Source organism: Ornithodoros turicata, chromosome 3 (assembly GCF_037126465.1).
Source record: "Ornithodoros turicata isolate Travis chromosome 3, ASM3712646v1, whole genome shotgun sequence".
NCBI lineage: Eukaryota > Metazoa > Arthropoda > Arachnida > Ixodida > Argasidae > Ornithodoros > Ornithodoros turicata.
In genome coordinates, this window is record NC_088203.1 from 77,325,112 (window position 1) to 77,349,269 (window position 24,158).

At 42.3% G+C, this 24,158-nt stretch overlaps 1 protein-coding gene across 1 annotated transcript in view; it reads left to right on the top strand.

Moving 5' to 3' along the window:
* LOC135388665 (band 4.1-like protein 4) overlaps positions 1-23,909 on the top strand; it is a 100,406-nt gene extending 76,497 nt beyond the window's left edge. Inside the window, exons 5-28 of the mRNA XM_064618368.1 lie at positions 4,450-4,547; positions 4,629-4,749; positions 7,671-7,758; positions 7,829-7,917; positions 7,977-8,040; positions 10,376-10,467; positions 11,685-11,756; positions 11,843-11,964; positions 13,311-13,395; positions 13,478-13,579; positions 13,903-14,025; positions 14,113-14,217; positions 15,633-15,713; positions 15,797-15,871; positions 15,968-16,012; positions 16,990-17,055; positions 17,169-17,237; positions 17,552-17,620; positions 18,922-19,002; positions 20,213-20,455; positions 21,958-22,087; positions 22,144-22,247; positions 23,064-23,175; positions 23,264-23,909. Of these exons, the coding sequence (XP_064474438.1) occupies positions 4,450-4,547; positions 4,629-4,749; positions 7,671-7,758; positions 7,829-7,917; positions 7,977-8,040; positions 10,376-10,467; positions 11,685-11,756; positions 11,843-11,964; positions 13,311-13,395; positions 13,478-13,579; positions 13,903-14,025; positions 14,113-14,217; positions 15,633-15,713; positions 15,797-15,871; positions 15,968-16,012; positions 16,990-17,055; positions 17,169-17,237; positions 17,552-17,620; positions 18,922-19,002; positions 20,213-20,455; positions 21,958-22,087; positions 22,144-22,247; positions 23,064-23,175; positions 23,264-23,362 (2,335 nt within the window). The 3' untranslated portion in view covers positions 23,363-23,909. The remainder of the gene's footprint in view (positions 1-4,449; positions 4,548-4,628; positions 4,750-7,670; positions 7,759-7,828; positions 7,918-7,976; positions 8,041-10,375; positions 10,468-11,684; positions 11,757-11,842; positions 11,965-13,310; positions 13,396-13,477; positions 13,580-13,902; positions 14,026-14,112; positions 14,218-15,632; positions 15,714-15,796; positions 15,872-15,967; positions 16,013-16,989; positions 17,056-17,168; positions 17,238-17,551; positions 17,621-18,921; positions 19,003-20,212; positions 20,456-21,957; positions 22,088-22,143; positions 22,248-23,063; positions 23,176-23,263) is intronic.
* The last annotated feature ends 249 nt before the right edge of the window (positions 23,910-24,158 follow it).

A 24,158-nucleotide genomic window follows, 5' to 3' on the forward strand; every position in this document is an offset into this window, starting at 1 on the left:
AAAAAACAAAAACAAAAAAGAATTACCGCGAGCAATGGGTGCAATGGCAGTAGAGTACTGCGATGAAACACCAAATCATCATCACCATAATTGATTATTATTATTATTATTGTTGTTGTTGTTGTTAGAAAGTGACTATACGAACCCTTCAACCAACAGAACAACTTGCGTTCAACCAACAGAATAATTTTGTTCAGTTGAGATTTCCTCGTGGCCCCAAGGAGTTGCTGTCATCGCGCTCGGGAACGAGACCGTATTTTTTTCCAGCGTTATTATTAAGGTTGACGGGAACTGTACATTCGTTTATTCGCTATCCTTTATTTGCGCCAGAGCATAACATATTTACCCTCTCATGGGACGATTCGAAGCCCGTTCGGTCATTTTACACGCTTAACTTGGTCCCAACTAAGTTTCTTTATTAAATCATTCTCTGTCAAGGACACTTCACAAGGCGATCAAGGATCTCGCAGCCGAAGCAACTAACAGTCGAGGGTACGATCCTCTGGACATATGGAACCTTGCTAGTTCGACACGTTAATTTACGCTTTGATGAAATATTCATTCTAATTCTACATCTGTATCACGTTTTCTAGCAACAAACGATCTTGCTCGCATATATATTGGCCAAGTAGTCGACTAGCTTTCCGCCAGCGAGATATTGTAGACCACCACACGCAGACGTAACTTTCTCTTCTCGGCGACTTCCTTCCATTCTGTTGAAGGCTCCATAATTTGTCCATTCACGTAGTCAGGCGCCGGACGAGCACGTCAACATTAAGGGTCGTCCTCACAATCCCGTCTTGGCGTAAAGGCAGTCATGCGTGGCGGCCGCGCACATAATTGTCGGTCGCCTTCTGGACGACTATCCATTGCGAACATTCGTCGAATGGGTCTCAAGTGTCGTAAATTTGATGCTGCCATGGAACACGAATTGAGTTGTGGCAAAAAGAGGAGGAAGCTAGAAAAGCCGTTCCGGTAAGCATTATTACGATCGTAGTTATCAACCTTATCGCCATCACCATCGCCAAGCCGGTCCACGAGCTGGTCCAAAGGGATAAAAGCAAGGAGCACGACAGCTCCACCGTCCACGTATCTTCGATTATTCTAGAGGCCGGAGCTGACGTTTCTCCATAGGTAGTTCGCCTGCTTGATGACAATACACACGTTTCTCGCAGCCACATTCGTTTCGTCGTCGTCTCATTCGGTACCCTGTCATTACCTGGCTTTTACTCTGGGGGAATCGCAACAGCATATACAGGGTGTCCCAGAAAACGTGTCATTGAATTTTAATAAAAAACCTACGCCACAGAGGATCGTGCGGTCAACGGCATTTGTTCTTATTAGGTTTTTCTCACCTCCTGACGTGCTTGTCATGTAACCTAAGTTTAATCATGTAAATTTTTGCGAACTGAACTCGGAAATTCGCCAAGTATAGGTAACTTTTTTACCCCACCAATGTGAAGAGCGTACCGAATTTGCTCAAATGAATGATAATTGGCAGGAATATTGAGGAGCTATCGTATCGGAAAAAATAGTCTGGCGTACAGGAGAGTCTGCCGGAAAGCCTTAGACAACACAGCCGGTGCACTCTTAAAAATGATGGTGGTGGTGATGATGATGAAAAGGGCTCGCCGTTGTCGGCCTCACCTAGGTGGGCAACGTCACGACTGACGGGGAATGTGCGTCCTGGGCCGACTTCTAAGGGAACTGTGCCGACATATGTCTGAAAGCGTCTGAGGAAAACCCAGAAAAAACCCCAGACAGCACAGCCGGCACCGGGATTCGAGCTCTTAAAAATGAACTTAACCACATAGCACACTCCTAGCCAACCATCATCCTGAGTGACATCGTTCATTCCCCTGATTTACTGAAAACGGGGGGCGTACGCCATTTTTTTTTTTTTTTTTTGCATTATGCAGTTTGTAATAGGAGATATGCGAAATGAAGCGCCCTCTCTTGCCCGTCAGCGAAAACGCCCTCGCGCCATTTTCGTCGAGGCGATGCTTGGAAAGCATGGCCCCGCTGTTCCGTTTTTGAAGCACGACTTCTCGGTGGAGTACAGAACATTTCGGCGGAATGTACGAACGACAAACAGTTCAGAAGTCTTTGCGTTGCCCCTGAGTAAGTTTGACTGAATAGTGGCAGCTGAAAAGGGCTTCTGTTGTCATCCTATGTGTAAGCGCCTCATGTACCACTGCGTTAGTAAAAGTTTGTTGTGCAGCAAGGCAGCAGCCGGCCTCATAGTGTAAACGACACTGCAAGCTTTTCGTTCTGCTTAGTAAAGAATCGTCTGACTACCACAACTTTTTGTTGTGAAAAGGACTTCGTATGTCGAAACTCTGAAGAACAAAACACAATGTTATTTAGTAATGATGAAGGTGTCACCGAACTGCTGCGCGAAGCTGTACTAGCAGGAATAAAACGACAAAAGGGTACGTATTCATGAATCGCTGTAACTGAGCACTAGGAAGAAAATGAAAAAACCTGAAGTGGTATCCTGTAGTTGAGGCTACTATCGGACCAGACTACAACTTAACGAGTGAAGCTTAACATTCTCGATCATGCAGAACTAATACGAGTATGCAGTCACTTTAGAATCAGACATTTGACGCTCGTTTATGCACCACTGATGCAGAACCTGAGAGGCAGACCCATAATGTGATATGAGTGATCCTGATTTTACTCTTTGTAAAATCACTGAACTTATGGTGAATTGTATCATAACCCGCAGGTGAATTGTCAAATGTGATAGATTGGAATATTGTTTTGCATATGTACCTTGTGCACTCTTTTGACGTACATCCTAACTCCAAATAAGCATGTGCACAATAATTTGCGGTCTCTACATGTGTTCTCTACTGTGTTCCAGTTTCTCGTGCACAAGGGAAAGTAAGAAAAGAAATTAGTCGAGCCACTAAATAGGCCAGAACGCGAGAATAGGACATCATCTATGAATATTTGCTTTTAAATCTTATTTGTGTTTGTGTGTGTATTAAGGAAGGTCACTTCTTGTAGTTGGACAACGTAGGATAAAACCACTCTTATTACAGGTTCAGAATCATGGCATTTATGTTGACCAAATATTTATTTATTAAATAACATAAATAAATGTTGGTCATGAAGTCGCATGCTCGACAAACGGGTCAAGTCGTGGCTTAAGGAGAGAAAGCAGCATTGATAGAACCAGATACCTTCCAACATCTAAATCTGAAACCTAATACTATATCGTCTAATTATATATCACAAATACCAAATGCAGCAGCACTACAACCGTGGCGTGGTTCCCAGAATCTCAAAACATTAACAAAGAGATTGCTCGGCAGAATGCGGCAAATGGTATGAAAAACTCCTGCATCAAAATACCCTTTTATAAGACCAGTATCTCGTTTAATCTTACCATCACAATAGCAGCTAAAACTAAAAAGTGAAGTATTGCAGAAAACAAAGTAAATGTAAATGCCGAACGTCGATGATAAATGCCGTGTGAGATTTCGCTGAAAATGGAATCGACCGGAAAACTGTAGGACTATATTTCTGCTGCTGAGACTAGACTTCTGAACTGTTTGTCATTCGTACATTCCGCCGAAATGTTCTGTACTCCACCGAGAAGTCGTGCTTCAAAAATTGCGGCCGTGGATTCCTCTTTAGCGGAACCCCCTCAAGCCGCGCTGCAGCTCGTGAGAGATCTGCCCTAGCCATGGCGGTCGGGAGCGGCGCACTCGACAGATGGCGCTATTTCGCATATCTCCTATTGCCACAGTAATGGCATACGCCCCCCGTTTTCATCAAATTAACGGAAATAACTTTGTTAGTCGGGATGATAAATTGGCTTGGAGCGTGCTATGCGGTGAAGCTCTGCTTTAAGAGTGTGGTAGCCAACCATAATTCCGTATCGTTCTCTCCCGCGACAGCGTTCTTTCTCTCATTTGTTGAAAACGGGTGTTAACCCCCTCCCCCTCGAAAGGGTACCTTTGGTAGCGCATTTGGGAGAGGGAAACGAGGAGAATCACCCTCTTCCATATAAAGTCCCCATAGAACCGCTCCCGAAATATTTTTCTGGCTACGCCGCTGAGAGGGGGAATAGACGCGAAGCAAGTCGGCACCGCGAATGCGGTAACATCGCGGCGTGCAGCTTTGCCAGTGAGGTGCCGCGGGATAGATCACGTGTTTGCGAGAACCAATAAATATGTCGGAGGCTTTCGCATCTCTGACGTCAGAGCTCGACGCGGAGTAGTGTTCAAGGGTTCGTATCTCACCAACAACGACTCGTAAAAGAATAATTCTTTTTTCTTCAGTACACTATACCGTGCAGTACAATGCATGCATGATGCAGTCAACCACGTCTATCAAAGCGTTGAATTTTTGCTCCCCTTATTTGTCCATGTAGTTTCTTTTGTCGATGCAACAAACATGAGCAGTAAGTATTCGCCTTCGTCGTATTATGCGCAGGTACCAGTTCTTCCTGCAAGTCAAACAAGACATCTACCATGGGCGCCTACCAGTATCGTTTGATCTTGCAGCCGAGCTATTTGCCTGTGCAGTTCAATGTATGTATGACGAATGTCGCAAAATGGCTTCGTGGACACGTCTGTTTGTCTCTATAACTCAAAGCGGCTATTTATTCGCAGCTGAACTTGGAGATTATGACCCCCGACGGCACCACGCCGATTACGTGTCTGAATTTCGGTTTCTCACAAATCAGACCTCCGAGCTCGAGGAAAAGGTCATGGAACTGCATAGGGGTCTCAAGTGAGTACTCGTTGTTCACTTATATGATGCGTGGCTCTCCAGTTTTGTTCTTTCTTGCTTGTTTGTTTAGAACTCAGAAACAAAACTGCTAACGAGAGAGTAAAAAAAACCTGGTTCAAAGTGAGCGTTTCAAGTAATCGTTTTTAGTAAACTTCTCTCTCTCGCGCGCATTTTTCCTGTTTCCTTCTTTTTCTTCTTCTTTTTTTTTTTTTTTTTTTTTTTCTGAGAGAGAAAGAGGCCTTCCTGGTTCCGTGGTATGTTCATGTGAGAACTCAAGTTCTGAGGCTGGAACAACCATAGAAGGACAAATACATACAAAGCCCCTAAGAAATTAACGATGGTGGAGGTGTGTTAGCTTAGCTCAATTGGTAGAGCCCTGGACCGGTAATCCAGAAGATGTGGGTTCGAGTCCTACAGCCTAGCTAACCTTTTCAGTGACTTCCATCTTTCATCGGTATGTTGTCTGCAACCATGCAAGTGCCCTTTACCGCACTACTCGCAGGGCGTACGTGTGCAACAGTGTTGGACGCATAAACTGCAGAACCCAAGCAGGGGCTTTATGTGAAAACCTCAAAGCCGATACAGCACAATGACAAAACCCACAGACATCCAATTCCTCAAAATCAATCAGAGCGAAGCTCAAACAGCAAAGGCCGTCATAGACCAGTCAAAATCAGCTCACGTATTATTGCTTGTGCGCCAGGCCTTCACAGACTCTGCGTGATACGTGTAGTTATTTTTCACTGTATCGTTGTGCAGCTTTCTGGTTGATCGGACTTTACTCCAACTTTTTCTTAAATTGAATTGTGAGCAAATTCCCCCACTGTGCGGTGTCGACGTGATGCTCTGTATACTGCACATTTGCGAGTTTTAGTGGGTCAGAAGGTGTGCCTATTATCTCCAGAATGCCGAACCAATTCTCCATAAGTAAGCGGAATAACTATACAAAATATGAATAAAAAAACGATAGTCATACCAAATCTTGAATCGCCGCGCGGGACGTGTCGTCTGGTCTGCCAATCAGCCAATCACAGTTGTGCTTTCAGTGGCCGTAGCCATGGAGACGAGCCGCCGTCAGCCGCACAGGCGGCCACTTGTAGACATGAGCTTTTTTGTCCGTTTGAATGGTTTGAAGTTTGAACCAGTTTGAACCAATGTGGTTGGAAATCGTTTTGCGGCTATTGGCTGATATGGACAACATCGCGGCTTTACACGCTGACATGGCGACGAAAAGAGAAGAAATATCGAACGGGCATTCTCGTGTTGTTCGGGAAACGAAGCTCTGGTGTACGTTTTATGCTGACTAGCACTGACTAGGATCTAGCGTAATTAGGTTAAGATTAAGAGGTTAAGATTCCTCCCGCATCCGTTTCGGACTGATGGACGGCTTTCCTAATGACGTCGCAGCCTAGTGGCTCTCTTGCAAGCCACTCTAGTCACACGCCAAAGCATAGAAACCCAATCAGAGTGGTTTATCCAGAATCACAAACAGGGGGTGACTGCAAAGAATTTGAGGGGGGGGGGGGAGAATGTTCGTTATTACAGTTCTGTTGGAAAAGCATTTTTGTATCTTTGCTGACATGTGTACAAAGCCAAAAAAATAAAGTTCTCTTTGTAGGAGGTAAAGGGGGGGATTGTCAAATACTTGGGGGTTCTGGATAAATCACTACCCAATCACGGAACCGGTCTTTCGGCTATGCCGGCAAGGCTGTTGAGGTGTTGCGTCTTCTGAGCATGGGTTGTGTTTGGATAGAGGTGTTCTGCCAGAATCGGATGCGTGAAATGACATCTGTAGAGTGCAGAGATAATGTTCGTTGGCGCCTTCAAGGCTGCAGATGCCATGCGCATGTGTATAGGGAGTTATAAAAGAAGTTCATTCGGGTTGAACGAGGCTTCTCCCTGAATTCCAATCTTGTATCAATCATCAACTTGCCTCTTCCACTGAGAGCCCACGAACTTGACCACGCATCAGTCCTCTAAAGGTCATTCACCTTCCTTGGAATGATTTCGTACACATGATCATTACCTATTCTTTCGTAGGTTAGTGAATATAGGTTAAAGACCAAAAGGATAGCATTTCCAGAAAATGTGGTTCCCTACTTTACCTTGTCAATTAAGGCAAATACTGCATAAGCGGTTAATTATAAGCTTAATAATTTGCGAATTCAAATGGAAGCACATTTGTGGAATATTTCACGGGCCCTTCATTTTGCAGCACGTTGATCCTGCACCACAAAGTTCTTAGGGGCGTTGCTTACTTCGTAGAACTTAAATTCAGCAGAAAAATAGCGTTAGCGAAATTCGCGAAAATTACTACTTATGCAGCAATCAATAACACGCATATGTATCAATAGCACCAGGGGCATAGCAAGGGGGTGGTTTATTGGGTTCAACACCTGGAAATCGTACCTCTAGTAGTGCATTTGAGAGAGGGAAATCCTCCTCCCCCATGTAAAGTCCCCATAGAATACCCTCCGAAATATTTTTCTGGCACCATCCTGAATAGCACTCTATTTCACCCTGATCTACAGATTTTAAAATGAATTTTAAAAAATGAGAACACCTGAACCTCCCCTCTTCCCCAAATCTGGGAGAGACGTTTAACCTGAAAAAAGCCGCGGTTACATGAATGCGACAGAAGCGCATTGTATCGAGTTACCGCGCCTCCTCCCAGCTATTCGGACTAGTGGATTGGTTGATGTGGCCCAGTCGGAGAGGATTAGTCGAAATAGGTCGATACAATGCACTTTTGTCACAACGCAGCTATTGTCAGATTCTACTTACAACCCATTGCAGACATTCTTGGTGTGACGTGCCCTGAACATGTGAAATATTGACATGGCAACAAGTGTGTGAAAACCCTCAAAAAGCCACCTGGTGGAGGCGTTCTAAACTATACACAACCTCACTCTACTCCACAGGGGCCAGGTGCCAGCAACAGCCGAGATCAATTTCCTGGACAAGGTTAAGTGGTTGGATATGTATGGTGTCGATCTACATCCAGTCATTGTAAGTTTGGCGCTAAAAGGACAATGTCTCGCTTTGTCTTAACGGCATGTGTGTTGATATGACAATATAGGGTGAAGACAACACAGAATACTTCCTGGGTTTGACACCAAGTGGAGTCGTAGTACTGAGGAACAAGGGCAAAGTGGGGAACTATTACTGGTAAGCATTCATGTTGTGCTGGATCTGACGTGTGCTCACGTAATCTCGCTCTCACGCAGGCCAAGAATCACAAAGGTCTACTACAAGGGATGCTACTTTATGCTTCAGGTTCGCGACAAAGCGGTAAGATATACATCTTACCACTACATGTAAGATATACACCCTGTATGTAACATGCTAAGAAAAAGATGGAGTAGAAAAACCTCATGAGCTAAGGCTGAAAATCACCCAGTGAAGGCAAATTATTTCAGATTATTGGGGCAAGATTTGTACCGGTTCAACCAGCCTTAATGTTGATGGCTATGAAAGGTGATAAAAAGAAAGGAATATGAAGAATAAAAGAAGAATAAAAAAACTGCATACACATAACTAAACCACCTGCGATCATACCCTGTATGTGTAAAACAGTTTGAGGTCATTAATTTCCAGGATTGTTGTAACTTATTGCAACGACTAAGATGCCCAACATTGCACATTTCGAATCAGATTCAGATTTTATTTATGCACAATAAACAATGTATACACAAAGTAACAACTTGATTGCGAGATCAAAGCCTGTAAATGCAGTCCATCTAACACAACACACATAAGTGATATAATACACAGTACAGCCTTGTGCGATAGAATTAAATGTCAGAATACACAGTACATTTAAGCGTAAAGTGACCTGATGTCATACAAATCGGTAGCTTAGATGCTCACAGTACCCACAAATTAGGAAGCGTACAGACTATAGTACCAACTAACTTTGGTCAGAACAACAGTGCGGTTACAATAAGCAAAAATTCAAACATTTAAAAATGTGCTGTGTCTGATAGGTTTTGCAACAAATATACTCTAAGGCTACTTCTCATAGAGTTAAAATTTGCATTTTCCCTAAAAGGTAACGGGCAAGGAATTCCAAGCCTTCCCACCGTAGAACTCTAGCGTAAATTTCTCATAATTTGTTCGTGGTTTTGGTAATTTCATGGTCCAAAGATCGCGTCTCAAATCATAGCAAGAAGAGTAGCAATAAAAAGAAGTGATGTGAGTGACATCAGTATCGTGCAGACGTTTGTGCACAAGGCAGCATATCTCATATTTTCCAAGGGAAAAGACATCCATTATTGCGAGTGAATTAAAAGCATACGAGACTGTCGTCCTAGGCGGAACATGCAAGATAATATGCAACGCTTTTTTTTTTGTGCAAGGTAAAGTGGCTTTAAGGCAGTGTTGTAAGTTAAACTTCTGTCGCGTAATTTATATGTGAATGAGCGAGCGCGTAGTAGATGTCAGTAAGTACTTTTGTTGGCAATAAAGACTGTGCCCTGCTTAGCGCATATATCCCTGAGCATATCTTATTTCTCACAGAGAGGACGTGTGGGTGCCAACTAAGATGCTTTTCCAATATGACTCCCAAAAATTCCAAAGATCGTATTCTGGGAAGGACCTTTGTTGAGAAAAAAAGACTATGCAAGTCTAACTGGACGCGACTTTGAGCTGGGCGGAACACAACATAACTAGATTTAGAGAAATTTGGAATAAGTTTGTCCTCAGAGAGCCACATTACAGGTTCGCTGAGAACGTTGTTGGCTTTTACAAACAATTCATCAATAGTAAGAGTCTCTACAAAGATATTTATATCATCAGCATATAAAACACTGCTCTCCGACAAGTACCCGGGAAGGTTATTTATGTAGGCTAAGAAAAGAAAGGGCCCAATAATAGAACCCTGTGGAACGCCGACTGAACAAGGACTACGGTGTGATTTGGTACTACCAACATCTACAAACTGCTCCCTGTCACTTAGGTAGCTTGCAATCAGTCGTAGTTCCACACAACGTACACCATAATTTTCAAGTTTAAGCAGTAACCTATTGTGGTCAATCGGTCATACGCCTTCGGCATAACTACAAATATTCCCATCGTAAGTAATTTAGAATCCAGATTCCGTTAAATTTTCTCAGTAACATTACGAATCCAGTTTCCCTTATTCACTACATGGTACAACCGTTTCCTGCACAAATGTTTGTAACGTACAGGTTTTTGCTGTGTGTACAAAAGAACGCACGAAAGGGGCTATGACAACAGTTCAGTGGTGTAGCCGGGCTGAGATTATAGTTGCTTGCATGAGAGTAACTAACGAATCCAAGTTTCTGGAAACGAACAAGAATGATTGGGCCTCTGCATGGTGTCATCAGTTGGAGGGACAGCGCATACCTTGTTAAGTACATTGCACAAAAGAATGATTGTTTATTTCTTATCCTATAGCATGCAATACGATGTAAGCAATCACCAATGTCGAACTGTCACAACCCTTTAACTCTCGAAGCATGCAATCAGATTGCAAGTGTGTATTGTATCAGATCATGAAGATACTGTGCTAGACCTGTATATGTTGATTGTGTATGCAAAATAGGAAACAAAAATGTAACTGATAAAATGACTGTGGTTCACAACTTATTATTGGTTTTGCTAGAATGACGAAAGCACCTATGGATTTGAACTGCCAACGAAGCAGGCCTGCAAGCACCTATGGAAGTGCTGCGTGGACCACCACTCTTTCTTTAGGTCAGTTTCCGTTTTATCTCATAAACCTTGCAAGTTGAAGGCTTAACACCGCAAGTCTTGAATGCACAGCTGCACCTCAATAAAGGAAATCTACCATTTTGTAATGCTACTTTATATAATCTTACGAATAAAGGTAGGAATGTGTGAGTAAAATGTCGAAAAAGCAGGTGAGCTGGTGAATATGGTAGTCCAGTGGTTTACCCAGAATCCCAAGTACAGAGGGGTGTTGGAAAAAAATGGGAGGGGGGTCATTATTATAGTTACTTCATTACAGCTTAACATATCATTACCGACATATGTCTAAAGCTGAAATCGCAAAGGCACCCCCTGTAGGGGGTACACAGGTGAAAAAGTTAGAGGGGTGGCACTGAACATTTCGGAGAGGGTGTTAGGGGGGCGTAGGGGGGGTCTGGATAAACCACTGTGGTAGTCCATTACTACAACTCTGAGATTGGGGAAGAAACACAGACACGACAAGATCTCTAAAGACAACAAGATTTGAGATCTTGTGTCGAGTCTTCATTTCTTTACCGATCTCAGAGTTGTAGTAATGGAGGTGCTAGTATAGTTGTTTTAAAACCTGATCAAATACAAAGTTAATAGTTACCTAGCTAAACCAAACATACATACAGCATACTTAGGTGATATATGCAAACGGAGCTTCGTAGCAAAGCAGCACACACTTTGTGCATACCCTCTCCTGTCAAGTTTTCTAGCTTACATGTGGAGCTTCAGATAGATTTGAATATAATTGGTTTGAAAAAGAGATTCCTTTGAGTCAAAACTTGAATGTAAAATTCTGCATGCTGTTTGGAATTCTAATGGAATATGCAGTTGACAACAAAAAATAAAAATCACAAAACTCATGTAGCCTTTAATGGAAGTATGCAATGTTGTGATACAACAAATAAATTGTTGCTTTGCTACACAGTCAGTGAAGGCATATCATGTACATACGTATTGCACTAGAACGCCTGAAATAGCTGTTTATTCTATTCTGTTGTCAACGTTTTTTCGTTTGTCCTTTCTTTCTTTCATGTTGTAATACACATCTGCTTCATCTAACTATGTACTATACGACATATCTGTAATGTAACTATATTTTATTGAAACTTTAGCAGACAATTAGGAGGAATTAACATAGGTGCTATTTTGTCTAGAATTTCTATGATGGGCTTCAGTTCTCCTGTTTTCATGAATGCAACATATATTTGCAGGCTAGCTCAGTCATCCAGTAACCCACTTGCATCAGGCAAGCTCTTCGGCCTTGGGGGGAAATTCCGGCTCAGGTAAGGAATGCAGCGGAGGTGCCCTGATTTGTACAGACATATTCAGCCTATTTTATCGACACTTCATTGTCTCGTTAACCACTTAGCGGCCGCCGTCAGCGACCCAATCCTGTTGGCCTGTCGGTGCAGCCAAGACCACAACCAGTGTTCACGCGGGTGCCCAGCAAACGATACCAGCGCAGGCTTGGTCAACCGGATGGAGCCGATGGTTAGAAAAACTCCACTCACATATCCTACGTTGTTTTTTTTTTGCTATCACCAAATACAGTCAACCCTCGATTTATGAACCTTCGATTTATGAATTCCCTCATTTTATGAACACAGCACGAGGAACCAAACTTTTTACATGCATTTTCCCTCGTTTTATGAACCTCGATATTCGAATAATGAATGGAATTTCTGGGAACCAACTAGGAGTTGCCCAGCATTTTTGCCCTTAATTTATGAACGGATCGTTCCGAGGTCAACAAGAACCTTCAAAGGGATTATTCGTGGTCTTATGAATGATGCCTGAACGGAAAAACGTTTTCCAGGTATTGCACCCTCGGTTCTTAACCCCTCGAAATCCGAACAACAAACGGGTTTTCGCAGAAGTGTTCCTGACCTCAATTCATGAATAAGGTGTCCGCTGTCACCCGGAGATTAATAAACATAGGTTAAAAACCCCAGAGGAAATCCGAGACCAGTTGAGCGCGAATGTGCAGACATCTCCTCTTTCCAAGATTGACACAGCGGAAGGCATCATCCAAAGCAAAATTAAACTATTTAGTATTGCATAATAAACAGAGTGTGAATGCACTAACATCTGTGCTTTGTGAGATTGATACAGCAGAAGGCATGGTCGAAAGCAAAATTACACAATATATTGCATTATAAACACAATACCAACTCGGAAATACTGTTCCATTTGCTCGATAGTACTCACTTAAAGGAATTTTCGATTTATGAATCCCTCGATTTATGAACGATTTTTCGAGGAACCGAGGGTGTTCATAAATTGAGGGTTGACTGTACATATATTGACAAGAGGCTCGTTTATAGCGATCACCATTATAATGATAAGAGTCCCTGACATGGTAGATGTTTTTTAAAGACATTTTAAGTAGCTGCATGGATATGTTGGTTCTTCTCTAACACCATATAGGCAACAATAGCAACAAAAACATTGCTGCAACTATTATCGAATGTTACCTCTATCAGACCAATCATTTTTGTGCATTTCAATGCTTTGCATAGCATATGTCTTTGTGTTTCTTTTGTTTTTTGCGTAATGCTGTATGCCAAAGAAATATATTATGTAGCGTCGAGCCTATGCAGCTTTTTCAAATATATACATATGTGGGTCCCTTACTTTTGCTCTAAAAACACATTTTTGCATTTATATATTAACATATCGCAACAAGCCCTCGTATCAAGCTTACATCTTGAGCACACCTTGGTGTCGTTACAAATGCACTAGGCTATAAAACATACCCTTGCTTTTCAGCAGTGTCCTATCCTCTGGCAAATCAGCAAACAGAAGCTTAACTATAGCGTAAATGTTCAAATTTTCAGCTGGGACGCAGCAGAAAGAGGTGATGCACGAAAAGCTGCTTGGCGATCAGAGATCAGGCTTAGGGAACCAGCAGCCGTCACCTAAGTGAGTAGTATAAATTTGCAAGTTTACCTCATAGAGCATGCATTAAAATGTTCTTATTAATATGTATCACTACGATGTGCAGATCATCAGCAATGTATCGCAGCATTTCTGTGCCAATGGCCCTTCCAGCTTCAAGTACATCTAATGGAACGGCAATGCCACCATGGGAAGATCCAAAGCAAAGGTGACGACAGTGATATGCACTGATACATCTGCTTCTACTGATGCCAGCAGAGGTTGTACACATGATTGCTGCCTATGTCACAATGCAATGGCATTGGAAACATTCCTTACAATGATATAGAAATGATGAATGTAAAGAGTGATTATGTCATCACGTGAATTTGCATTCTGCTTATTCTCCTAACATATGCGACGTGACATGGAAACACTGTGGTGATGACTTCGAAACTCTCGCTTTTCCCAGTACCTGTACTCCAGGGAATTTGCAAACCCACTGTCAAATACAATTTACATTTCTCCATATCAACAATTTTGTGTATGCAGGGGCCTATTTTCCAACTCCACCAACCCATCGCCGAAATCTGTTCGAAGTTCAGGGTCTCGCCATTCGCATGCTCACTGCAGGTCTTCGTCCATTGATCTCAATGGAGATTCAAGAAGACGCAGGTAACATAAATGCATTTATTTCTGCTGCTGCACTATCGGCTGTTGCGTAGAAATGGCAGCAACTTATATTCATTCTTCCATGTCCAGACATCGAAGCAGGCGGAACTCTGACAATGAAAGTGAAGTTTCAAAATCGTCTCGAGGATCACGAGGATCTCGATGCTCCAGGGGTAGCAGTGGATGTCGACATAGGTAATTAACCCTTTCTTTTTTCTTACTCTACCAACACTCGTGTGTTAAGGGCAGCAGTACAGCTGAAACATTTTCACAAAACAAAACTGCTGAAGAAACCAAAAAAATTCTATTCTGCAATGCATCAACTAGCCCAACAACGTATACTGCTGCTGAAGAAACTACAGACTTCTTTGCAAATACACACTACAGATGGACAATAGGGAATTTTAATGCATCAGAAGGTGTTGACAATAACAGTTCAGAAAATATGATGAGCCAATCATCCTCTTTCTTTGGAATGAGTGACATCACATTGCTAAGCTTGGGTTCGATAACTCCCTTTATTGTATCGTTTTTGTAGAATGCTTCCAATGTACTGAACCTCTGTATTGAGCATGTCTCATATTGCAAACAACTGTGTTTGACAAGAAAAGCAGGAGTAGGAATACACGACAATAAACCCCAGGGACTAGGGAACAAAGAGAGACGCACACGTACATGGTTTTCATCATGGATATGCAACCGGCTAGTTTGTTTTTGATCTATTTTACACTAGAACCTCTCTATAGTAAACTGGCTGGAACTTGTGGATAATTTTACTATATCAGGTATAGTTAAAAGTCATAAATGGAGCAGGACAAGTCATTGAGAGATTTATTACAATTCTGTGTGCAAATAGGAACTCTGCAGTGTTAGAAAAATGTTTTATAAAGGTATAAAAAAATGACGTAATTGAAGCCTGCTGTGCGGCAGACTTTGTATACATCGCAAAGAAGTTCTCTGGGCTTGTCACGGTCCGCTATGTCCCAAACTTCACGTCTCACACAAAAACAAAACACACATCACGTAGCCAAATCGAGAACTCGGAAACACTTGCTGGGCGTGCAAAATCATGCAGAAACTAGGAACTACCTCGCCTATGCCGGTACCCACCACACATCCACCTTACACAGAGTGGATGGATGCTATTGGCTGTTCCCTATATTAAAAAAAATATATATATACACAGGCGGCAAGCAACGTCCCCAGTGTCATCGACATGACAAGACGGTGGGATCCGACGTACCGAAACCCACCTTCTGGGTGTCCATTCTTTACTATAAGCGGTATCCTGGAATTGGGTCTATAAGAATTCAGTCTAAAAGCGAAGTTACTATAGCAAAGTTCTACTGTATCATTATCGAAGAGTAGGAAGTTCCCAGCCATGACAGTGTTCACGTAAGGAGCACCCGAAATGCTCAGACAGAAGGAACGAATGCGGGGAATGACACAGCGTGTCAATAGAATAGAGAATACTATTACTGGCAGAGAGCCCCAGTTGGGAGTAACTGGTCCAGTTCATTCTCGTGTGAAATATGATATTCTATTCTATAAAACTCTACTCAAATGTAAATGAACCACTTGTTCACATCTAAACTGATGCATTCTCACAGTTGCCATTCAAGAGACAGTGGGAGTGAGTCCGATGCTCACCACAGACACAGACACAAACATCGACACCACAGAAAGCACAGGTATGGTGACGAAAGCTTATATTGGCGCTTCATAAAAGGAAGTGTAGTGCACGCATAATTTACCTTCCATTTTCCCATTTCAGATCTTATGAACTGGTCGACTCAGAAGCTCAATGGAAAGAAGTTCAAAGACAACAGAACGAGAGCAATATTAAAAGGTAAGAATGCTCTACTGTAAGCTGTTGCTTAATTGTACATAAGTAGTGTTAGGTAGCAGTGCATCTAATTTTCTGTCCTCATTTTTATCCCTGCAGACCTCAAAATGCTGTTGTAAGAGACTTGACATGCAGGAAAAGTGGGTAAGTCATCACAATCAATTAGACCCTTTGGGATAGACTTTATCCTGACACCTCAGATTGTGTCGTATGCACTTTGGGCAAACACTAAAAAGGCGGGACACATGTGATGCGAGTCTTTTGGTGATTGCGCAGAACAAAATCAAATTCATAAAGAACGACTGCAAAAGTATGAGCACGAGGTACATACATACTTTGACAGGTTCACGTTAAATGCTGGCATATGCCGCAAACATTTGTCGCCTTCTGTAATATGTAAGGGCAAACAAACAGATAAGAAAGAGCACTCAACACACAAAACTGCTGAGAAAGATATGCCGAAGGTACTTGCAATATTAGCACAATGATATTCAAGTCGCCTTCACCATGCAGGCAGTGTGGCATGACACAACTTTTTCCAGCCATAAACACGCGTATACCTAAAAAATGGAGTGTAGAAGGGCACAAGATTTTTGGACATTGGTGTTAAGCAGTGTGGAGAAAGGATGCAGAGGATGTAATATGTACAAAAATATTTTATGGGGCTGTTATTACACAATTTCACACTTTATCCCCTTGCTAATGTAGGGCTACAACATAATGATGCGCAAATTATGAGCAGGGCCCTGTGTTTTTGGGTTTTATGTTTTTTGAAAATGGGGGGGGGGGGGGGTACAAATCGGGTTTTAGTTTAGAAGCCGTAAAACAGCCTGATATTGGGTGATATTCGGTGATATTCGGTGAAAAATAAAAAGAAGGGAGCTTCTAGCATTTTAGATTGACATAAGAACGCGGAACAGCTGTGCTGAATGTCCAATGCTTAGTGTTCTTCAGTGCCCATAATGGTGGCTGAATTGGCACATTGCAAAGTTTGTTTTTGGGTCTTTTTGGGGTTTTACCCTAAAATGCAGGGCCACTGAGATAAAGTTTTGCAACAAACATCAGTTTACATTCTAACCAATGAAGTATGTCTCGAGAGTGAATTTATCTTTTTTATTCAGGTACGTGCAGTCTGGCATGGAGACTGAATCGGAAGCTCATTTTGCAAATAAAAAGAAGCATAGAAGGTAAAAAAAATGCAGTGTGACATACGCCTAAAATTGTAGTACACAATCGTCTCCCGACGTAGCCTTTCCAGAGCTTTAGAGACATGTACAATTAACTAGCTCCTTCTCCGCAGACATCGCTCCAGGTCCAAGTCTCCCGATACCAAGAAAACTATACCAGCTGACGTGAAGAAACACATTGAGTAAGCACATTCTGAAGGTGGATGCTATGGCTATCCTGTTTTTTAGGTCTCTGTAACACATACTACAAAATAATTGCAGAACGGTCACTCCAACAGACAGCTTCCTATGCACAAGTGTATTCTATTATAACTCCTAATGACTGTGGCGGAGAGACTGTGGTGTTGCTATGAACAATTTAAGGCATGCATGCCGAGAGCTGCTGCGTGGCAGGAGCCATTTCAATATGTGTCTGCTTCCAAACTAGCCAAATGAAATTATTTGTATTAATAAAGTGATAACCATTGCTCATTCCTATTATTTATGCATTGTTCAGGTACAGCCTCATAGACCCTGATGCGCTTACAGAACAAGAAAGGAGAGACATCAAATACACCAAAGTAGAGTGAGTAGAATAGTAATATTTTATGCCTTAGAATAGCATAACGATAGTATTTGTGTTCTTATGACATGATGAAGTGTACTCTGGCGCTATACAGGTTTCGACAAGAAACGTTGTTCAAGTTATGAGTGCATTACGAAAATATTTCTACAGTATTTATACAAAAATACACTTTAGTTGTCCACATATAGAATAATTAAACTGGAAATCTTTGCAATGCTGCATACAGATGACACTAGCCAAGAATCTCAATTTTGCAATGTCTGTATGAACAAGGTCTTAACTAACTAAAGATGGGACGAATCCAGAATTTTCCGAATCCGAATCCGAATCCAAGGAAGCCTTTCCTTAAAAAGAGCTTAAAAATCCCGGAAAATAAAAACTTCTACTGAAAAGTGTTTTGAAGCAGAATATGATACATTTGTTTGATGAAAACAAATTAAATAATAGTTCAGTTTGGGAAGAAAATATACCCATATAGTTCTTCTTAAATGTTATTTATTTAACGTATTGTTCATCGACTACAAGAAATACATAAATTCTCAAGTCTGAATTATTTCCATACAACTAAGCAACAACCAAAAGCAAAATCATGTTACTTTTAAACTTGTAATGTAACAGTTCTTGAACTCTTTCAGTCCAAAGCAATGTAAAAACAAACAAACAAACAAACAAACAAGAAAACACCCGTCGGTCAACGAGGCTTTCACTGGACTCTGGAGGCGCAAATTTGAAAAAGAAACAAACAGACGTGGTTTATGTATTTGAAAGATTCGATCCGATTTGGCGTTTTGGGCACTGGGATTCGGATTCACGAATCTCGATTCCCCGACTAGGATTCGTGGATTCGGTTGGCACATCCCTATATAGTCTTAACAAATTGAGTAATGCCAATTTAATTGACAAAGATGCAAAATACTGCCAGAGAAGCACCTCCATTTTCTATGTTGTGCTCAGCAAATTGCCATTTCAAAGCTAACAACCTTCTTACAAATCTTTAATGCACCCAACAAGCAGTGTATTGCTCACCGATGTAACGATAGTTGTATCGCAGACTGCCAACAGTCATTAGAAAGCTTCATTGATATACAGTTCGATGTTCACGACAACATCATACAGATGTTGAGCACAAAAAAGTTCATCCTTATATCACATGCTGGTCAGGGAAGCAGAATATGATACATTTGAATTTGGTCCGCACCAAGTCACATTTATTTGATGCAGCAGTCATAACCTAACATACTTTCCTGACACACAGTGCCTGGTGAATATATTGAGTCATATGTCACATTATTCTATCACAGGACAGATTCGAGACTTTTCAAGATACGATACTCCCCTACAGCAGGAAGAAATGCATACAGAGTGGCCAAAGTAGCTGCCAAGTAGGTTGATGTCTTTATTCCTAAGCAAGATTCATGGCAATAACATACTACACATTGAAAAAGGTGCAGGAAAACGAGTGTGTGTGAGGAAGGCTCAGTATACTTCTCAATACAAATACTCTCAAACAGTTTGTAACAGTGTTTCTCGGCGTCGAACGTCTCCCCCTTTCCTTTCCCCCGTCTTCCTTTATGCTTTATCCTGCTTGGTTGTTTGTTTGTCTGTCCTATTTTTCTTAGCTGACCTTTTTCTTTCTTTTTGTTTACCCACAAACGCGTTTTGGAGTAGCCAGTTCTGACTGGGTCGGGACTAACCTCTCCATATTTTTCTTTCTTTTCCAATCCAATCCAGTTTGTAAGAAAATGTGAGAATAATTATATTGCTGTGAAAGTAAAAGACTTTCACGAGAACATATATTTTGTGAATTTTGTATTCATCATGTTTCAACAAAATTAACATTTAGCAAAATATAATATTGTTAGTGATGACCGAAAAGTAGGGGCACTCAAATTTGAACCGAATAAGTTAGGCAAAGTCAGAGTTCAAGATATGGCAGTCACCGAACAAGCCAGACCGTGGTTGTGGCTTGTACCTTGAGGCTTATGTTGTTTTTATCAGTTTATGTGTTCCAGCACCAAAATGGTTACTTTCCAGCAAAGTCAAAGGGATCACTGAGTACTGTAGGACACTCGCGATTTTAGCAGCCCTGAAAACTATTCTCAACTATTGAATGTCGATTCCGTACTCATTGCAACATCATTTTATCATTCAGCATTAATTCCTGAACTCTCCAATGTAAGCTTGAATGTAAACGACCAATTCATCAAGGATGAGTTTGGCTCCGCTGAGTGCCGTGGAAGCACCAGCATTTCCTCGTGCCTGATGCAAACCCTCAGACTCTGATTTCCAGCACCCTGACCCGACGAGCTCTATTCCTGCAACCTCAGAGGATGTGCAACACGAAATTAAGGTCCCAGGAATTATTCTCCAAACCTGTTTTCATCAAGACCGCAAGAATAACCACTTTTACAATAGGCGTAATGTGCAACCGATCTGTAGCTTACGTTGTGCTGGCATATTGTGCATAACCTTAACGTTTCGTGTACATGTGCAGCATATCTGTGGTGTGTCATCTAGGAGTGTGTGTAGATAAACCTTCCTAATACAAAACACCGAGTGTTGTCCAAGGCTGACAAACGTATTTCTCATTAGAAAGGAGACAAAGACTGGTCACGACGATGAAGATGGGCCTCCACCTCCATATTCCACCACCTCACAGCAGCAACAAGCAAATGGCACGTCAGCGCACGAAAAAAGCCAGATAGATCCACCTGGCTCTACTGCACATTCCTATAAAGGATCCCATCAGCAATTAACATCCAGCTCTGCTGTAAATGGTAGCTCACCCTTTATGGAAGGCGATCATCCAACAAAGCTCCCTGTGTTTACCTCCAGGTATGTTGTTCTGCGAGGATACTTTTTTACACGTATGTTTATACAGGGTGCAGTCCGCATCTGGTAACGAGACTGAAGGGGGTGACGTGCCACACCAGTACTCTAGCTCCCTCTCACTCTCCAGTGCGATGATTAAGGACCCTGGTTTTCTGCGGCAGCATAATTCCAAATTCTGCTGTACCGACTAGTAAATTTCGCGATTTTCCGCCACAAGCAGTCAACGTCTGCTTGAAATGAGAAACACTTAATTTTCTCGGGTAATGTGGGAACAAGAAATATTTTATAAAATTACAAATTCGAAGCGCTGTTTTGGGTCAGCATTACATACATGATATCTTGTGTTCTCCTCTGACAAAGAATGTCAGCTGTTTCCTGCATCATTTGATACCCGTTGAAAGATCTTTCGGCATCTACAGAGTTTATAGGAACTTTATAGGAAGATTATAGAAAGGAGCTTACAACACATGCCCTGTGGAAGTTACATCTTTAGGACGCCCTTTTTGTTTCTGGGCTGTAGGCATTATTGAAGAGTCTTTAAAGGCACAACTCAAAATCTCCCACTGCCACTGCTAAACTGCACACGGCCCGGAGGGACGCTGCCCATTCCTGAGGCGGAGTATGCACAATAAATTTGGGCTAACATTATCTTAAGCTAAACTACAACCTGCCTGTGCTGGTCCTGCAGCATGGGCAATTTCGTAAAGCAGGCTTCACCTCATGCAGGGAAGCTTCAGGTGAAGCCCACTTTTGGGAGGTGTCTTCCATATTCTGCGAATAGTCGGATATTCGGAAATCCGAATATTGGGTATTCGATTCGCGAATCGAATACTTCGAGTGACTCGAATATTTGATTTGAATTCTAGAACTCGAATATCTGCACACCCCTAAATATAAGGGATTCCGTGAAATTCCGTGCCAAACGAAGGATTCCGCGATGAATTCCGGATATCCACGATATTTCACAGAATCGCGGAAAACCAAGGCCTTAGCGATGATGCAAAAACAATACGAGGAGCCCTCAACAACCATGTGATGTTTTTCTTTGTGTGGTATGATATTGTTATTTACCGTGTATCGACTGGTACAGAAAGGGATCCATTATTGTTGTTGTGGGGGGGGTCTCAAGGAGGAGCTCCCGTACCGGTGATACCCTGGTGATGCCATGGTGATGCCACTGGTCGTAAATCATGATGGTCTGGTCAGAAATGGCCAGAGCATGACTCCTCTAATCAAAACTCACGTCACCTACATCAAGACAAATCGTTACTGTTGCCTGTTAAAAAACACGGCCGAAATACCGTGCTATTATTCCCTGCTAGTAATCCAAGTTTGCCCTTGCTCTGTTGCCGATTGGTATCTTCAAACCGCAAGAAGTGTGTCGTTCCATTATGGAAAGAACAAAGAAAAAGAAACAAAAAGCTGCAGATAGCATCTTACAGCAATGGTACCATAACTGTCGTATGATACCAACCGACCTTCCAAAGTTTCCATTCACATTTCAGAGCATCATCAACATCAAATTTGCTCGCGCCCACCACCACAAATGCTTCGTGTATGACTCCCCTCGCCAATGGAGGGGTTTCCTTCAAGTCGACAGCGATAAGGCCGAATGCTCTGTACAGCCAGCAAAAGGTATGTCTGCTCGCAAAACAAAGAAAGGTTTGTCTGACATCTTTCTGTTGCTACAGGACATCCGTGAACTACTCCTGAATGGAAGTTCGATACACAGCGAGTCTCCTCCACTGCCACCAAGGTCAGGATATGTAGCTCAGCATCAGCCGACACCAACACGGTAAACATCCATTTCTACTTTACCAGCACATACTCGGCATAATCTTTTTGGTTCTTGACACTGAGATTATACTGCCACTTTACGCGCAAATGGCAAAAGAGTGGGCAATGGCAGGAATCTCCATTCTCCAATGACCGACCAGCATGAAGGTCGAAAGAAGTTTCGCGCGGCAGAATGATCTCTCTATACAGATTTCTGAATGTTGAGACATTTTCAGTTTCGAACTTGCTGTGTGGATGTGACACCAGCTTACAAATAGCTATATTGGTGCTTTTCAGGTGTGATTTCAGCTTGTGTTTCTTCCATAGGAGACTCCATTTCAAACTCAGAGGAGACTCAGTGTGTATATGCATGCACATATTGTTGTGTCAACCTATACGGTGTAGAATCCTTTAGTGTTCAAATTAACGGGTGTTTTTATCCGTAGAAATGCATGGAAATGTGGTGCTCACCATGATCTTTGAATGTAATCAAATTAAACTCAAATTAGCAAAGTCTACTATACCTTGGAGCTGTCAGCAGGCATGGTATGGTCTCCTAAAATTATGAGGACATAGCTACACATCATCTAGGGACTGTGACATGCCAGGGACATGCCAACCAGGGACATGCAAAAAATAATCATTTTAGAGCGAGACGCTGCCATCACTACATTTAGGCGTAACATTTTCATAAAGATATTGCATGTGTTTTGAGGACTAACTTGCACATATCCCAACAGTGACCATAGCCACTAATGAGGTAATAATAAGAGAGTTTGCTATCACAGCCTTTGTCTAAATCACAGCAATATAAAATAGATATTCTCCCTCACAGTTACCACAATGGAGGTTTCAACTACGGGTGTCATGCAAATGACTCACCATCAACCCCATCCGGAGGCCATCGTGTTACTTTTCAGACACCACCTGTCACTTCTTACAATAGAGTATGTTCCCCTTAAAATAATAATAGTACTTTATATAGCCACTTCGTAGCGCAGCTAAGTTAACAAAGGACGAAACATATCATTGCAGGTATACGAATCCTCTCCATGTTCATGGAACCAGAGGCCCGGCTGCTCCGTCCCAGACGTAGCAAAAGCTGGGACTCATGAGATGAGCACTGAGCTCTGACATTAGTGCCTATTCCGTTCAGTGCGGATGAGCTCCTCCAGTTGCCAAATGGAAGCGTGTAAATTCAGCGACGAGGCAAACTTTTGCCATGCTGCTCGCCGACAGGACAATCGGGAGTGCACCTTGAAGACACAGATGAAGTGTTGTGCAATGTCTTCCTACCGAACATTTGGTCGAGAACAGATGCCCGTATCCAGGGTTGTAAAATAGCAATTTTGTACTACTTTGTAGTTGGTAAAAGCTGGGATGTGCCAGATATTCAAAAATTACAGGATGCAGGTGGGATGATGCTGCGAGAAATCCTGGTGAGGTTTTCTGCGTGTAGGGGTGTAGCCGTGGGCAAAGAGAGGGGAGTTTAGGCACTCTCATCTCTACTGGCCTCACCCATCGAAGTCTTGTAGACCTGATAAAGATTCTTCCAAGTGCCATCATTCGGCTGATAAAAAGCACATGTTAAAGGAGCATGGAAAGTAGGGACAAAAAAGTCCAAATCTGTCACCACTGTAGTATTATTTTTTTTACACAATAAATACTACCACAGTGAGCATATTGCGCCCATGGCCGACATTTGATTCCCCCGCTCGCGCAAAGCTGTCCGCTTTTCTGCGGAGGCCACGTGACGAGCCAAGAGGGTGCGCATCACGATGTGACGAAGCACATGCATCTACTCAGAGGAGGGATTGTGGAGTGACATCAGCCGGGATCGGCCACCAACATGGCGGAGGTTGGAGCGTCGTCTTCTACGTGCGTTTCTCAGCTTCTTCTGACAGACGCCTCTGCTCAGCAGCTCAGATTG